The sequence below is a fragment of the Protopterus annectens genome, chromosome 10.part0, assembly GCF_019279795.1.
Source record: "Protopterus annectens isolate FY-2018-M chromosome 10.part0, PAN1.0, whole genome shotgun sequence".
Taxonomy (NCBI): domain Eukaryota; kingdom Metazoa; phylum Chordata; order Ceratodontiformes; family Protopteridae; genus Protopterus; species Protopterus annectens.
The window spans coordinates 1,388,951,797-1,388,970,590 of NC_056744.1; the positions used below are offsets into that span (position 1 = coordinate 1,388,951,797).

Sequence of the window (18,794 nt, forward strand, 5' to 3'; positions counted from 1 at the left end):
TACCAAACCACAACAAGGAAACCACTTGCTGTGTGAAAACACTTGTTTATTGAGTCAAAACAGAAGGTTTAGCGCTTTCACTCCTCTGGTAGGAACTTCACCAGAACAATGTTAAAGCACAAAACAACTATTTAAATATACTACTACAACCGATGAGAATTAAATTAAAACTCACATGACTATATAAAAAGGACTCACAAGACTGTATAAAAAAGCTTCAAAACAATACATTTTAAACCACAGCCATGCATACTTAACAACACCAATGACTAACTCTCATCAGAAGACAATATATACCCAAACTAAGTGGGGGGCTATGCCCCCCAGACCCCCTAATGTGGGGGCTGTGCCTCCCCAACTATACATACTAATTCCAGGATCGCACTACAGTGGGGAAAAGGGCATATACCTTTTATTTGCTTTACAGTACTCTACACCATGCTAGTACTTCACTTCAGTGAAATGAGTTTTCAGCGATTTGGTCAGGGTGAAGTGAAATTCAGTGAAATGAGCTTTCAATGAAACAAAGTATATATATATATATATATATATATATATATATATAGATATATATACACACATATATATATATATATATATATATATATATATATATATATATATATATATATATATATATATATATATATACACACACACATACACACACACACACATACACATTTACATTGAACTTTGTTGAAACTATTTTAGGTCAATATCTGTTGAGTCAACAAAATCTGGTCAGCTAAGCAGATGGTCAACAAGTGTGCAAGATCACACAATTCTCAGAGACTGGGAATATGCCCTTTTCCCTAAAACTGTGCTGTCTCAGAGTTATGTTTAGATAAGTGGCGGGGGGGGGGGTTGAGGGCAGGGGTGCAGAGGGGTTTCCCCTCTGCAAAAAACAATGCATTTTTTTATAATTTTTTTAGTTTTAATTTGGGTCTTTTGAATAGATTCAGTAGGCCCATATTTTCCATATAGTAGACACTCGATTATCCAAACGTCGATTATCCGAAATGTCAATTATTTGAATGCAGCCTTCCAAAGTTTTTGGGTAAGAAAAATCATAAAGTCTGAATACGTACATGTTATATGTATTCATTTGTTTGTGATTTTTGAGTTGTAGCCCGCTTGCGTATGAAAAATATTCTTTATTGTCCACTGAAATCATTGAATGGTTGAAAAGTGCATTCCCTGAGTGCAAAAAAAAAAAAAAAACAAGATTTTACAAGTTTTTTATCCTGTTAAATATATGTTTTATTATCCAAACTACCCTAGGTCCCAATTAGTTAAGATAGTCGACTTTCTACTGTAATATATATAATATACATAAATAAATATAGTGTGTGCGTATATATATATATATATATATATATATATATATATATATATATACACACACACATTATATATAGACACATACACACACACACACACACACACACACACACACACACACACACACACACACACACACACACACACAGATATATAATGTCTGTGATGTCTGTGTGTGGGCTTGCATATATATTTTATATGTATACATATACAGATAAATAACTATAGGTATATGTATGCGTGTGTGTGCTCGCATGTGTGTGTATGTATATGTGCTCACACACACGCACACACACACACACACACACACACACACACACACACACACACACACACACACACACACACACACACACCACAACCAGACAAAAATCTCCAGCTGTCACCCAGGGCATGGTTTCACTCTGAATGAGCTTTATTAACCTTATTGTGAGTAAAATCAAAAATATTAAATTAATATCCTTGTATACTATCCATAGCAGACAGAGTTAGGTCATTATGCGTATAATTAGATATTTTAAGGCAAAGTATATGGAAGGATATTCATACACAGCCAATCACAGAAGTGCATGAATATTTTAAGCATTTAATGTAAACCCGACACCAGTTGACTGAGTTGAAGCCAAACTAAAATGAAAAGTGGTTTGATCACTGGAATAAAAGGAAATTACTATCAGGGATTCAAAATGTATGTTTTGGGCAAAGCAAGAATCTTTTATTGCAAACTGTTCTAAGCAAACATTTATTGTTCACACAATGAATTCTACTTCAGTGACAGAGACAAAAAATCTGCACGCAGAATTCATAATAATGAAAGCAGCAAATGGAAACATTTCAGCAAGAGTACATGTAACGTTTACTAAAAAGCTCCTTTTGGTTCACATTATAGCATCAGCTTGCCAATTTGCTGAGGCCGAGCAGTGATTACCCCAGCTAACAAGAGACATAACTAAACACTTGGCTACGTAAATGATGTAATTCATCTGTAACATAGGCATGCTTATATGATGCTGCCAAACAATATATATGTCTGAGCACTCTGCTTACAAAGTTCATTTGACTTGATACAACTGCTGCTTTCTCATGGCGAAAGGCAAGCATCATTCACTTAATTACAGTCTAAGAACACCAAGCTATTAATGGACTAAAGCAGATGTGCAAGTTAAAAATGTTAAAATTTCATTAAACATGAGAGAAGGTAGTAAACTTACTGGCATTCCTGGAGGTCCTTGGTCTCCATTGTTTCCAGAAAGGCCTGGTAATCCCTAGAAAGAAGTACATGAGAAAACTGTCAAAACTAAATCTCATACAAATCTCATAATTTATTTAAAAAATTCTGAAGCATGTTCAATGTTTTATTTGCACGATGTTACTGATGGTCTCCGTATCTGTGGAAGACGAGTTTCTGTCTCTGTGGAGTACAAAAATACATATGCATAATTTCTCTCTGTGCAAGCCAGACACATGCTGCAAAAATGTACTATAACCTAGTACTTCAAATCATGTAAAGGTTTCTGCAATTAAACAACTTTCATTCTCTGCAAGCCAAACATATGGTGCATAAAACTACATTACAACTTAATGTTTCACTCTGTGTAAGGCTTCCTGCATTTAAAACATCAGTTTGCAAGATGGCTCAAAATTCAAGGTTGTACCGTAAATGGAGGGCATACTGCGGTGGTGGTGCTGTGGTAGCGTTGTCGCCTCACAGTTAGACGTTGCCCGTTCGATTCTCAGTTAGGGCGTCTTCTGTGTAGCGACATGCGTGAATGGGCGTTCTTTCGTTGAAGGTTGTGCGTTAGGCCCGACAAGCCAGTACGTAAAAATTTACTGCCAATCATTAGCGGACCGGAGTTTCGCTATGGCGACCCCTAACCGGGAAAAGCCGAAAGACACAACTATAAATGGAGGGTGAGTAGAATACAGCAACTCACCAGAAAAAAGTCACTAATCATACTAAACCTTTTGAAGTTAACATTTAACAGGGTCAAACATGTTTTTACATTTCAAGACGTATTGCCTGAAAGATAGTCATTCAACTTAGTTTGACAAACAGGCTTACACCCTATTGGTTAATAACTATAAGAGGATTCACATCAAAAGAGCAATATACTTCCAGCAAGGCACAACATTTTATTCATTGTGTTGCACTTTTCTTATATTACATCTGTGTGAAAGCAACAATCATTTTATTGGGTCAGACTTGTACGTGCCTTTCACAGATTACCTCCACTCTCTCACTTCTTTCTCACTCCTTTACACATTCTCCACCTGTCATAAGCCCTCTTCAATGCCTACATGGATTCCTCCTTCATCCTCCCATTCCAACAGTCTACTCCATGGGTCTTTCATCCCCCCTTGAATGAATACTTAATCTGTTGCTTATACTCCCTCTTTCTTGTACAGGATAACTGATTCACAGGGAGTAAAACAAAACAGTAATAAAATTAAAAGTTAAAGCTGAATTTGAAAAAAAATAAATACAATCCATAATCATCAAGGAACAAATAGCTCAAAACAAGTACTTATTTTGTTTTTGGTTTAGGCTGCATACCTTTCAAGAGCACTAGGCATTAAATTCTAATTGTAGCAGTTTTATTTCTTGATTCTGTTTTTGTTGCATCACAAATCACTTGTCTGCAATTGCTTTCCTTTCCTAGCACCTGAACATCAAATTCTCCTCCCAAGGTGATCTTGATAGATGAATATTGGTAGACATGGTCTGGTCCACCTTGGCTTTATCAAGGTCTTTTGACTTGGTCCCAAACAATAAGCTGACAGAAAAGCTGGACTAGCTGGAGGAGAGACCAAGGACTTAGGGAAAAGATAAGCAAAATACTGAAAATGATCTGTCCCAGATTTAATATTTTTCAATGTGCTTACCACAGACAAATTTGAGAGAGTAGAGAACTGGATCAGCATTTCTGCTTATGGCACAAAACTAGATGCAGCAGTGGAGAATGGCGGGAAAGTAGTGAAGAATTTGGAAAAGCTGAATAAGTGGGCAGAAACCTTGCAGTGAAGTATTAGATGGGGGTACAGGAACTAATGACAACAAAGCAAGAAAAGGACCAGGAACAGGGAGTGTTGACATGGACTGGACCACCAGGAGCAAAATAAGTGGGCAGGGGGTGGCGGCAAATAGAATGCTGGAATGTATCCTCAGGGGATAAATTCCACAAACAAGTTTTGTGAGATATGTATGTGAACTCTCATGTTGTTGCCTATTATAATGCCTAAGAGTTTAGCAGAGAATACCAGTGTAATAACTGTATTGTCTATAGCTTTACTGAAGAAAGAGGGAGGGGGATCATTGACTATACTGGGATGGAAGTTTAGTTTTTCTAGGGTTAAGTATGAGTTGGATGTCGGTAAGCAAGGATCCAATGGCAGAGAAAGACTTCTGGGTTATATCTTAGTTGCGGCAAAGATGAGGCAGCCCATATAAGTGTAGAATCATCAGAAAAGTGGTCTAGGGAGGCAAGGGAAGAAACTGTGTTAAATTTATTAGTACAGAGAATAAACAGAAGGGGACCAAGAATAGAAACCTGGGGTACCCACAGTGTGACAGGAAGGAGTGGGGAGAGCTGTTTTTCCCATTTTACTGCTTGTTTACAAGCTGTTAGACAGTTACAGAACCATGTAAGTGCAGAGAGACTGAAATTAAGGTTAGAGAGTACTGTTAGCAGTTTGTCATGGGAGACAGTGTCAAAAGCCTTTGAGAGATCGAGGAAGATGGTTGGAACCATTCTGCCTTCATTCCTATGTTGAATTACAGTGTTAGTGAAACTAAGGAGGGTAGTTATTTTACTATGATTAGGTCTAAATCCATGCCCTGTTGGGTCTATATTACAAGATTGAATGCTTAGGTGATCGAACACCTAAACATCGAACTTGTAATATCAAAAGCAAAAAACAGTGAACGGCCGATTTAACTCAGGGAAAGATTTCCCTTGGCCATTCGCCGGATTTTGCCATTTTGTCTACTGTAGAGCAGTCTTGGAGTTGGTATATTTAGCTGGGGTGGGGTGGAGGACACAGCCCCCCACGTCGGGGGGGGGTGTGGCGGGTGAAGCTCCCCACTTAGTTTGGGTGCAAAGTTATTTTTTTTTCCGAGGCCAATCAATGTGTTTTTCTGTGCTGTTCGACATTTTTGGGTTCGATATTACAAGTTCGATGTTTAGGTGTTCGATCACCTAAGCATTCAATCTTGTAATATAGACGCGTTCAGAAGTTGTGAATGTATACACTTTTCCAGAATTTTGGATATTGGGGACATAATGGCAATAGGCCTACAATTAGAGAGTTTGGTAGAGTTCCACCTTTATGTAGAGGGATTATGTATGAGATTTTCCAGAGAGATGGTATGTGCTGTTCAGTGATAAATCGATTGATAAGGATTGATACAGGGTAAGAAATAGCATCAGCAGATAACTTTAGGCATTCAGCTGGTAATTTGTCGGCTGCCAACATTTTCTGAGAAGTTTTTTTTTTCATGTTACTTGTTGAAACAGACTGGAAGGAAAAGGCATTTTCCTTGCTGTTTGGTGATAAGGCTGCTGTTGCAGGGGAGGAGTTATTTTTGGAGGGTGATAGTATGCTTTCAGTGAAATATTTATCAAACTGCTCTGCAATAGTTGTTTGATGAAGAGGGGTGTGGGGATAATGCTTGGACGGGATGTAAGATTGTTTTTACTGCTGACCAAAATTTTTAAGAGTTATTTTTATGTTTCATTTGGATATTGTTGTAGTAGTTTCTTTTATCTTGTTTAATTTGTTTTTTGGCTTTATTTCTGAGCTCTTGGTATGACAGACAATTAACTTGGGATTTATCTCTGTACCATCTTACCCAGACCTTATGCTTCAGTTTGAGTAAAGTTTTCCTAGTTAACCAAGGGGCAGAGTTTGATTTTGACTGGATTGTCCTGAGTGGAGCTAATTTGTCGAGTGCACTGAGGAAGGTGAATTGAAATATTCCATGGTCTCGTCTAGGAGTAAAACCTTTAGAGGAGTCCAGTTAGAGTGACTGAGTATAGTCATAAAGGATTGAGAGTTGAAATTTTTCTTTTTTCGGAGATGATGATACATGGTGTGTTTGAGAGGATTTGTACATTGCCTAAGTAAGCAGGTTGAGATGTGGTCACTAAGACTGTCAGGGAGACAACCAGAACACTGTGAATGCAATGGTTTATTAGTTAGAGTCCAGTGTAGGATGGACTGCCTATTTGTGTTTTTTTCTATTACAGTGGGAGTTTGAATGATTTTGGTAAAATCATGTAGGCTAATATGGTTAATGGGGTTCTCTGAATTATAAGTGAAGCAAATGGTATTAAAATCACCCATGATGAGTGTTTCTTGGGGGAATGTTTTTGATGTCTAGTCCAGTATATGCCTAATTATGCTCAGGTTAGTGCCAGGTGGAATATATGTTTCTACTATGACTAAGTATTTTTTGGAATTAATTGCAGAGCATTTCAGCGTTACTGGAATCTGGGATAGCTTGATTTAATGGTTGTAATATGAGGTTATTTTTAAATAAAATTGCTATTCCTCCACCTCCTTTAGCCTTTCTGTCTGCCCTAGAAGTACTGGAACCTACAGGAATAATTTCATTGTCATCAATATTTGCCTTCAACCAGGTTTCAGTTAGTAGTACTATATCTGGTGAGTAGAGTGAGAGGGTAGCGTGGAGTTGATGAATCTTGTTAAGGACACTTCTGATATTTACATTTGACAGTAAAAGGTCAGATCCCTTTAACAAGATCACAGGAACTTACCAGGCTATTGGCAATGAGGCCCTTACAAGCCTACCCAAGAATTTAGCCCATGTTCTGACAAGTCAGCACCCGATACCTTTGTCCAGCAGGGACACAGGTGGAAACCCAGTGGTGTATTTTCTGTTCCCCATCCAGTTATCCAGGTTGCACTTAAAAAGGTTAATGAGGTACTCTGCTTGACGTGGATATGGAGTCTATTCCATAGAAGGGGGAGTTTCTGGGACAAACAAATCTCTCCCGTCAAAAAGTCCTACTGATGTCACAGCCCAGGTTGAGGTCATGCGTGGGTTACTTGAGTGGAGCTTGACATGTGGATATGCAGCAGTCCCATCAAGGTGGGGTCTGAGATTGCTTTGTATGTCCGACAGAGGTCACCTCTGAGGAGTCTGTATGAGACTGAGTAGAGGGACAGGGCTTTTAGCCTATCTGTGTAGGGTAGATGTTTGAGGCCCTGGGTTCTCCTGGTGAGGAACCTCTGTGGTCTCTCTAGATGCTGCATGTGCTTTATGTGGTACATGCCGAAAGGGGCATTGTACTCAATAATGAGTCTTATAAGGGAAGAATGCAGGGATGTTATGACCTCCTTGTCTCTGGATGATCAACACTTACTAATGAGGTGGGCCACATAGAAAGCTTTCCATACAAAGGAGGCAATAAGGTGATGAAAAGTCAGTCTGCTATCAACCTGGGTGCCCAAGTCCATCACGACTGACTGCATGTATAGGACCTTGCTATTAATGTGATAATTTGTGGGGACGTCACTCTCTCCAAAGGGGATGATGATGCATTTTTTGTTATTCAGTTTGAGGCCATGTTTCTGGCACCAGTCATTTGTTTGGGTGAGATCCTCTTGAAGGATGTCCACATCACTAGGGGAATTGATAACAGCACCCAGTTTGCAGTCATATGGAAAGCAGGTCAGCCATAGCGCACTGGTTCTGGCCTGCACCTCAGAAAAGTATATCCCAAACAACATAAGCCCCAAGACCGATCCCTGAGGTACACCAGTCGTTACAGGTCTACTGCTGGAGGTGGCTTCCCCTATTTTAACTAGGTGGGTTCTATCAGTGAGCCACTTTGCTACCCATCTGGCAACATATGGATAGATGCCTAGTTGAGAGAGTTTACCTATTATACTTGAGTGGGGAATAGTATCGAAGACTTTGGCCAGGTCAAGTTAGGCGGTGTGCACTGTCTTCCCCTCGTCTATGGCTTTGGTGACTGTCTCAAAGAAGTCAACCAAATTTAACATGCATAACCTCCCCTTGACGATATCAAACTGTGTGCGATGGATTATTTGGAGGTTGCCAATGTCCTTGTTAATGAGGTCCATGATAATCCTTTTCATGGTCTTGCAGATCAGACTAGTTACACTGATGGATCTATAATTTCCTGGTTTGATGGACGCTCCAACTTTGTGCAAAGGGATGACAGAGGCTGTCCTCCACTCAGCTGGGATGAAACCAGTACTCAACCTCTGGGTGAACAGGGTGTCTAACGGTGCTGCAAGTTCCTGCCTGAGTTCAAGTAGGATGCAGCCTGGGATGTTATTGGGTCCAATGGAGGCTGTATGTTGTGCCTTTGAAAAGGAAGTGATGACTTGCTCCCTAGAGATAAGGGGGGGTAGGTGCTGGGGATGTCCTGATTTACTGATGGGGGGGACAGAGGGGTGAAGTTTTCACTGAACTTGTCTGACAGCAGATTGGCTATATTTACGGCGTTTGTGTATGTGGTGTCCTTGACTACCAATTCTCAGCAGATCTGAGTGCTTCCTTTGAGACTGCAGACATATGTGAAGAAGGCCTTATGATTGTCTTTAGTAGATGTGCCCAGTTTGGACTTGAAGTTTGCTTTGGAGGATTTCACTAGTGCTCTTATTTGCTTGTTCAGGCTAAATAGAGATTACTTCCAATTAGGTACCTGCTCCTTCTTGGTCCTGGACAGCAATTTTTTCCCTTTTATTACACAGTTTATTTAATGCAGATGTCCACCAGACAGATTTACTCTTCCTTGAGGAAGAGGATTTTGTCCAGTCGGGTATTCCTGATTCCATGCAGCTAAATAAACGCTCGTATAGTTCTTTGGTGTAGGTTTGGACATATGTGCTAGTTCCTATGGAGGGGGAGGGGCTGTGAAACTGTTAATACCTTCCCTCAGGAGGTTGTAATCAGCTTTGGAGAATTTTTTTTGTTTGACCCTAGCTGGGGTGGGGTCAGGGAACATGGTGACTTCAAAAGTGACCGCTTTGTGGTCAGATCTTACCAGGGAGGATAACACTGTAGAGATGCTGCAGTGGTTACTCATGTTGGTAAATACCAAGTCCAAGATATTATCACCTCTTGTGGGGGTGTCATCCAGCTGGTACAAGGCTTTTGCATTGACGAAATGAGGGAATCTCTGGGCATTTGTGTTTTGTCCTGAGTAGTTCTTCCAGTCTATGGTTGGATAGTTAAAGTCACCCAGGATCAGGGTAAAGGGTTGAATCCTGATAGATTTGAAGAGGTCCAGATAGGTGGAGTGGGCATCTTGAGTCACAGTTGGGGGCCTGTAGCTAGCTATGATTTGAATAGTGGTCTTGTCAATAGTTAACTGCCCCTGGAGTGTCTCCTGTGCGTCATACTGTTTGACCAGCCTGGAGGTGTGTATGCCTTTAATATACATTGCAACTTTACCTCCTTTTGCTTTGCTGCCCATGGTTTGGGGTCTGAATGCATGATAGGATGAGTAACCTGGTATGACTGGGGTGCTCTCCGCAGCTTTGATCCAGGTTTCTGTGACTGCACAAATGTCAGCATCTTCCAAGGTTAAGAATGATTGCAATGAGTGTAGTTTCATATTTAGACTCCTAGCGTTCCACAGCATGACCTTTAATTTGCATTTTAATGAAATTTTCATGTTGGTAGGTTTGACCTCATGACATTGCCTAAAAAAGGCACTGTGGAGGAGGCAAGAGCCTTTGCCAGAAGGCTGAAGCCTAAGGGAGACAGATGTAGGCCATCTCTGGCAAAGCATCGTGATCTGTCGATCATGTCTTCCCAGGTTGTCAGGAACTGGATCCCCTTGGAATGACACCAGAAACTAAACCAATTGTTAAAGTCAATCATTTTCTGTTTGTATTGAGCCATCATTCTGGGTGATGGTAGAATGCTGCTTAATGCTAGGAACATACCTGCCTGGGACACATATTCAGCAAACTCGATCATGTCTCTCTTCATATAGTCCAGGGAGGTATGTCTCAAGTCATTCTCAAGTCTTTCTAGGTAGGCTTAGTGTATTTTGACGCAGGGTTGAGGATGCATTTATTAGAGATGTTTACACTGGACCAGGGTTTGGATGGACATCATCTCTAATCTCAAAATGGGATGCTATGTATATGGGAGTGGCAAGAAATTTGGTTATGCATTTGTGATACCTGAGGGAGATGCATGGTGAGACTAGAAGGGGTTTTAGTGTATAGCAGTAATAATGAAAACGTTTGTGCTTGTAGATGGCTAGCAATATCACAAAAATGTATGTGATTTATTTGATATGGGCATGGTGATAGAATTCCATGGTGGGATAGCTGAGTTGAGAGTGATAGGAAGTTAGATGAGCAGCTAGTGTGAGAGTTATGAGTGTTGAAATATATATAGAGATGTAATTTTTATTTTATATTTATTTATTTACTTATTTATTTTTTTGTGTGATTAAAGTTGTGAAGTATAATTGATAGGTATCCCTTAAGTTTTTTTGCAGTGAGTTGAATTGGAAATAGGTGTTTTCACTTGCGATTAAAACAGACATGGGTTGGGAAGTTGGGGAATACTGGTGCACAATGTCATATCAGGCAGATATAAATGGATCACTCTTAACAGGATGAACAGATGGAGAAAATGGGGGACAGGCAACAGATTTTAGGGACTAAGTACTTTTTTCACAGACAAGGCTCTGAGGCCATACAGCATATTAGTAAAATGTGGTCTATTTGACCTTTATGACTTCATACTACAAGTACTGAAACCATAAAATGTTTAATGTGAGTTTGACAAAAAAAAAAACAATAAATTGCAAATCTTTCTTGTTACACAATAAAAGCATTTCTGCAGGGAAGTAAGCTACCCTGCACTCCCTATTGTGGGGGCTCCAAACGCCGATTCTACTATGAATATATAGTAACTCTGAAAACACTATAAAACAGCGAAAACTTCTACACAATGGGATATATTAATCCACTGTCACAAGGACATTCATCTGCTTTCTACAACAGTGTCACACAGATATGTGGCATAAGGCTTCAGTTGTCTGTCTGAAAAGCAGTACTTGAGAAGACAGAGTACCATCCCCGATGTGGCAATACATTACCTTTAGTGAAGTTTAAATCAAGTGCCTTGTGACAGAACCTGTCAGTCCTTTTACTTTTGGAAAATGTAAGCATATAGTACAATTATCTGCTACTGCATAAAGGCTATGAATTTATAACATAATCTTTCTGTGTACACATGTTGGTGTTCACTGTGTAATGTTTTACATCTGCTTCCTTTGAAAAAAATTTGCATATCAGAATAAAATGCATTTAAAATGCCCCTGCTGACAGTATTAATCATCAGTGTGCTTGATGTGGTTTCTATAAGGTGATCTGTCTGGCAAACATAGGTAACCATGGAAAACATGTGGAAAATTTGGAGTATAAAATATTCTAACAAGACTGCTTATATGACCCTCTCTTCTGTGGAAGCAGACTGGAATAAAATTACATATTAAAAGTGTACTACTACTTCAATAAAAACTAAACAAGAAATGATGGTTCACAGCTGTACAATTAGTATAGGACATTTAGTAATCAATAACAGTTTTTTTAAGTCTTGGATATCTAAACTTATATAAGACCAATGCATTTTCATCATTCCCCAAAGTAGTTTTGGTATCTCTCTCCATCTTTCATTTTAAACATAACAATATAAGCACAGCTTTACTTCAAAATTTATAGGAAGACTTTGTTAAACAGTGCTTGGAAAAGGAACATTTCAGTGGGGCTGACTATATTCTAGTGCACTATGCAAATGGATAGAGTCCAAAGAAAGCCTTGTACAGTCAAATAATGACATATTAAAGAAGGCGCTAGTTAAAAAACTAAAGTTAAAATAAAACACTGCCAGTATGTTACACCATCTACTTACCAGCCTGTTCTGAAATGATGTATGCAAGAAGAATGGTCAAAGCACCACACATTTCCTTGCAGGAGTATGTGAAGATGTATACCCTGAACCCCTATAAATATGCTATCAAGTCAGAGGTCGCTGAAGACCTGAAAAAAATGAAGACTGCAACCTGCAGTAACTTCCCCTCCCAGTACAGCTGCAACATTATTGTTAGTCAGTAGTCATGAACCTGCTTACTGTCAACATACCAGTGCTCCATGTTCCCTTTAATGTTTGCTATATATTTCATGTCTGCTGGTAAAAGTCTGCTGGAAAAAGTTATTTAAAAATAATTACTGTCACTTAACATGCTAGACATACAAGAAGCACTGCCATTTTCAGAATTTGTGGCAAAATGAAGACACATCATGCTGTTTTCTTGTTGATGGCATATACCAATCAATTAAGTATGCCATCTCTCTCTCTCCGGGTCTGAACAAAGTGAGGTAATAAGATTTCCTAGCGCATCTAAGGGAAAACTGAGCAGAAGCATATGCTTGAAAACGTCACCATGGATGGGGGTAGGACACATGTTTCATTCAGACAGAGATGGTAGACTACAGTAATCTCAGATGAGAAGGGGCACTTGAATGAGGCAAACCTTAGTTATCACCCATCAATACTGAATACAAAAACAGTTAATATGATCGGTCAAGTCATCACTTAACTGTGTAGTGTATTAGCTGCTAGCGGCAAGTTGTTAACACAGGAAAATCAGCCAGCAGTTTGGTAGGTTTGTCTGCAGCAACTACAAAGATTAAGCACTGTACTCATTTGTATATCCGAATCTTTGCAGAAAACTAAACAACTAATCTCCAGGTGTTGGGAAAAGGACAGAATAAGAAAGGATAGAATATATTTCACTGACGTGCTTGGTGGGGGCATTTGTCTGAAAGGGAATTCTATTTAGAAGGTATTCTATAAATCCTTGCTAGACCCCCAAGGTACATCTGAGAAGAGTTTTCACCACACTAGAAGATTTTGGTGCAAGAAATGTTTCCTGAGCTTCACTCATCAAATTAAAGTATTGTTTTAGTTACTTCTGGTCTGTTTGTGCCTCATGTGAGATTTATCATGCAACTCACAGAAGACTGGCATTCCAAACATGAAAAGAGCTGCTAAGAACAGCATAGTTAGCTTGCCTGACTGAAGATCACAAGGGTAACCCATCTTAATTTAATTTTAAAAGTACTTTTCGAATACAGAGATATTTAATTCACAGCTGTATAAACAAATGTAGAATGGTAAAGACAAATAAAGGTGCTTGTCATACTACCTGAAGAATGCATTTGAGGCTTGCCAGTGTTTTTCTTTTTTCCTCCTTTTACTATACAATGATCTTCAGCAAAGAGGATTGCCTGAGAAAACACTGTTTTGTACTCCTCAAGTAATAACTAAAACTGATCATACTAAATAAGGGAAATGCAGGTAACAACATTAACACTATTCAAGCATATTCCCTAGTAATACACTGTCATGCATTCTAGTGTTCTTTATAAAAAAGCTTTAGGGTAGGGGGGGCTACAAAGCTAACATTTTTTTTGCAAAAGCTGGACACTTAAGCACTCGACCTTTTAATTTAATTAAAGACTTTATCATATAGCAAGGACCTCAACACATTCCATGATTATTTTCCTATTACAATAACATTCAGTACTGTAGAAAACACCTAATGAACTTAAGGATCTGGCTTATATAAATAGATCTACAGTTCATGGTAAACATCTGTGGATTGTGTTAGTCAGTAAGTCAACATCCTTATATTTTTTCGTTGTCTTTTTGTATGGGGATACTTTTTCCATCACTTGGCTTAACTCCTTTCTTGTAAAAACTACTTAAAAAAGACTGCAGGTTGGGATTCTGTCATGTATACACAACCAGATGATGGTTAAATGGGTCCTAGGCAGGGTAATGGGATCAAGCCTTCTCCCAGCAGACCTCCATAGGCTCCTTCTTCATAGGCTCCTTGCACACATTTTTAGGACTATGCAAACATGCATTTGTTCTTTGATTCACCTTCCTGATTGTACTAAATCATATTAAATTATATTCTTTGTAAAATACACCCCACTTATTAGAATGGGTTTTAAACTGGTAGTTTTGAACATTTTTCCAGTAAGCAATGAAACAAAATGTATGAACCAATCAATAATGACAAAACTACATTTCAGAACATTTCAACAACAAAAGGCCACTCCAACATCTGTCATTACAGTCAATATGCACAATCTCCGCAGAAGTAAAAGCCATATGAATGTGGAATTCCACATTAAAGAAATCTGCTACTAATTAAGAGTTTTCTACCAGCAAACTTTACATTTTAGCATTTCATCTACAAATTCACTGCTGTGCCATTGAAGAATTAATTGCCTATTTTAGATTACAAAAAAAAGTTGGTAAACTGGTATTATTGCAATAGGGAATGGTTGGCAAACTGACAACAAGTTCATAGTTACTAGGCTTCTCATTTAAAGGAGGACACACTCAACTGCATCACCCCATCCCCCACCCACTTAAAGTGCACCACAGTATCAGCAATTCATTCACATGCTGTGAGAGTAGAACCCACAGCCTTTTGCACCAAAGGCAAGTATGTTACCTTTTGTGCTACTAAAACTGCTTTGAAATTCTACAGCGCAATCACTGACTGCCATTTGCTAAACAAAATAGTTGCACATTGAAAAAGGACTTAGTGTGCGCAGCAGCAAACTTTTCTTCCCTTGAAACTCACAATTCTTTGAAAATGCACTGAAACTCACAAGTCCTTGAAAATATACTGAAATTTACAGTTCCTTGAGCAGTCTGGTAGTTGGTGTAGAGGATTCAGGCTATTATCTCCTGTAACCACATTACAGGGTTTGAGCCTGAGTAATTTAATTGACTAACCTGCTGTCCTTAACTAGGGTATTTTACACACACACACACACACACACACACACCTCCCTCCCTCCCTTTAAGAATGGCTTTAAATTAAATTTAACTGCTATGCATGAGAACGGCATTAAATTCATCTTAATGGCTTTGCTACAAGTTAAATTCTCTGGGTTTCTCTCGTGCAGAACATGCTTATATTACATCCGCATCGGTGCGTGTGTCATATTAAAAATGCACAAATAGATGGCAAGTGCGTGTGGCTCTCTTTAAGGAGAAGATATTGATGCTATGAAGATATGTCTACATTTTGTTTTTATTAAATCAAACATCCCCTAGGCCAGTGGACCCCTCAGCCACTAGGCTCTAGGCAACTGCCTAGGTCACCTAGTGATGGATCCAGTGAGTGCAACCTAGCTGGCCAGTGGGTCCTCCAGCCACCAGGCCCTAGGCAACTTGCCTAGATCGCTTAGTGCTGGATCCGGCTCTGCATCTATGTACTTATTTATATACTACACTTTGTGCTTAGGTAGTCATACTGAGACAATGGCACCTTACAGGGGAGACCTGGGGATGAGTCATCATTTTACAGAGAGTGATGAGGTGAAATGTATGGATTAGGAAGCCTAGCATCTAGGTAATGTATAACTACCATATTATAACACTACTGATGCAATGAAGTAATGGTAATAAAAGGAATAATGTTTAACACAAATACATCACTTAACTATACTTTAAAGATGCATCAGTTTCCCAAAAAGCATCATAACTGAATGCATTTCTGAAATGTAAAGTAATGGTGCAGGAAGCCAGGATTTAAGACAAAAGGAGGAATATTTTAAGTTTATTGTCTGAAATCCTGAGTGCTGGCATTTTATACCATCTTACAACATTACATAGACTTTAGACCGATACGTTTTAATTGAGAATTCTATCTGCAGAACATGTGGATTTGATTTACACAATGCTCATTTGCATGTCAGCAGATGCAAAATAAAGACCCTGTTCTGTTTAAAAAGTTAAGTGCTTAGGAATAATGCAATAGCTGAGTAAATGCCTTCAAGCACCAATAATGCTAATGCTGTAGAAAATTTGATTTGTATTGTATGAACGTTGGGGTAGTGACACCATTAACATTTAGTAATCATTTAAATTATGAGCTCATCATTTCATTTGTAAGCCTCTTTCTGTATACAGTCATGATATACACAGCAGACTGTATATTTATTATACTCTGTATTTTAATGTACAACACTTCTGCAGGCTGCTGTTTACGTGCAACATTACTCCTGATGTGCACATGTCCATGTAGAAATCATGTCAACTCTCTGAAAGAAATTTCAACAAGTGAAAAATACTGCAAAATTTAACAACTGAAAGCCACTTTCAGTAAAGAAAAAGGACATTTTTAAATGAGTAATCCTCCCTTGCACCCCCTCCCTTTGGGGGACTCTGAAAATATCCTGCAAACTTATATATACCATCTCCACTGTTATACAACAGTGGGAAAAAGTACAAATGCCATTAATCACACAAAGTGGCTTTCAGTGATTATTTTGCAGTACTGGCATTTACTAAATGTGCCTTCACAATCCAGTTTGGCTCTTCTCATTGAAAATCCTTCTGTATGCTGTACAACACTACTCTCAGTGTGTTCATATAGCTGTACAAAACCCTTCAACATACTGCATCTTTCTCTGCAATCTCTTATACAGAGCAGTAGTATTAATCTTTAATAACACACCTTTATTATGGAAAGTTCAAAAGAAGTAATTTTTTCAACATTTCAGAGCTTTACTGGAAAGGCTCACCCAGACACTGCTACAGTTTTCTGTGAGGAAAAGGTTAGTTTGCTTTCTATTTGTTGTATTTTGTATTACTTTATTGCCATTTTCTATTTTGTATACTGTGATTTGTTTTCTTTACACCATGTTTTACTTGTATTCTGCTTTTAACTGCATATTAAAACTTGAAAAAGAGACCACAGCTCTGTCTCTTGTGAGTCAGACAGAAAATTTTCCCCACTCTCTAGCCCAGTTACTGTTGTATTCTTAAACATCACTATCTTTCTAGTTGCCAGCCTCTTATGTTAATTTGACCATATAGCTCATTTCCTTTCTGCTTTTACTGGCTGGTGTGAGTAAGCACATAATTATCATTTTGTGAAATCACTCCCCTTCAAATGATTACATTTATTGCCCATCCTGCTGTATTCCATAGTACCAGAATACAAAAGTGACCACCCCCTTTCAATTTATCTTGCTGTTTTAAAAATAGTGACTCTCCACTAAAACTTAACTTTTGGGGTTGGGAGGGTGGCCTAATGGTTAAGGTGTTTGCCTTACAAACACAAGGTGCAGGGTTTGAGTCTCATAAGGGATAATTGGCTAAGCTTAAAATGGCTCGCAAGGGCAGTTAGCTTAGTACTAATCTATGAACCTATGAACCTATATACCTACTTTCACATCTAACTCCTCTAGTACACTGCAGTGTTTAGGATAAACCATTTTTTTCATCTTACCTTTAAGCATCTATTGCAAGACCAACAGTTATTGGACAGCCCACATTCTGCCTCTCAGTAGTCATCTTGGGATTAGTGCTTCTGTTTTCTCCTGGTGAGAGAAGGAGTGCAGTTACATTATTTCCTGGAGACTGGTGATCACCAGAAAGCTTAATAACTGCTTTATAGGTGACAACTTGGAATCTGTGTTTATATTCTGATCCTGGTGTCAGTAGGAGCAGAGTGCATTGATTCCTGACTCTTTCTGGTTGGAGAGTGAGTGTCTGTGCTTAACGTACTGGATTGATCTGGTTGCTGTTCGAGGCATCTACCAGAAAAAGGCTGCAAGCCTACAGACCTTTGCATCATCTGGGACAAGATTGTGGATCACCAAACAGGCCGTAGCCTGCTTCTCTTCTTGGGATTGGTGCTAACATTTTGCTTCTGGTGAGAGAAGAAGCAAAGGAGCACTGTATCCCAACAGAGTGAAGCTGTGCTGAGACCAGCATTAGTAGTAGCCAGGCAGTAGCCATTCATGCAGCTCCCCTCTTTTCATCATTCTTGACAAGCTAATTCTTTGTTTTCAGTAAGTACTGCTTGATTTCTTTTTAACTTCAGAATATCTGCCTAAATACTTCAGCCTTAAATTTTCAGGGTCTACGTATTAGTTTCCCTCAAGTGCTTGGCAGTGTCTATACAGCCTCAGACACCTTGAGTGACATTTTTCCTGTAAAAGGACTATATAAGGAAACAGCTCCAGTACTTAGTAATAATGACCATTCCTTCTGGCATGTCTAACAGTCAGTTCCCTGTGATTTATCCTATTAACCTGGTGAACTTGGGCATTCTGAGGCAGTGTAGCAACTGCCTCATGCACACAGACAACCCTCTCCTCTTACCTCCCAACACTCAGACTTGTGAGAGATGCACTTATATATCCAAACTGGAAGCCATGCATTCTCAAGCCAAGACCGGAATATCTGATCAAGAGGAGAAGGTCAACACCTGCACCACACCACTTGCAACACATAGCCCTCCAGAACACCCACCATCACAGCTCTCACATAAAAAACATAAACCACAAACCCACCTTCACGGAAGCTCTCAACAGAAATCTACCCAAAC

The 18,794-nt window shown here is 39.0% G+C and overlaps 1 protein-coding gene across 1 annotated transcript in view; it reads right to left on the reverse strand.

The window, feature by feature from the left end:
- COL24A1 (collagen type XXIV alpha 1 chain) overlaps window positions 1-18,794 on the reverse strand; it is a 3,617,818-nt gene that overhangs the window by 895,329 nt on the left and 2,703,695 nt on the right. Inside the window, exon 32 of the mRNA XM_044086026.1 lies at window positions 2,556-2,609. Within this exon, the coding sequence (XP_043941961.1) occupies window positions 2,556-2,609 (54 nt within the window). The remainder of the gene's footprint in view (window positions 1-2,555; window positions 2,610-18,794) is intronic.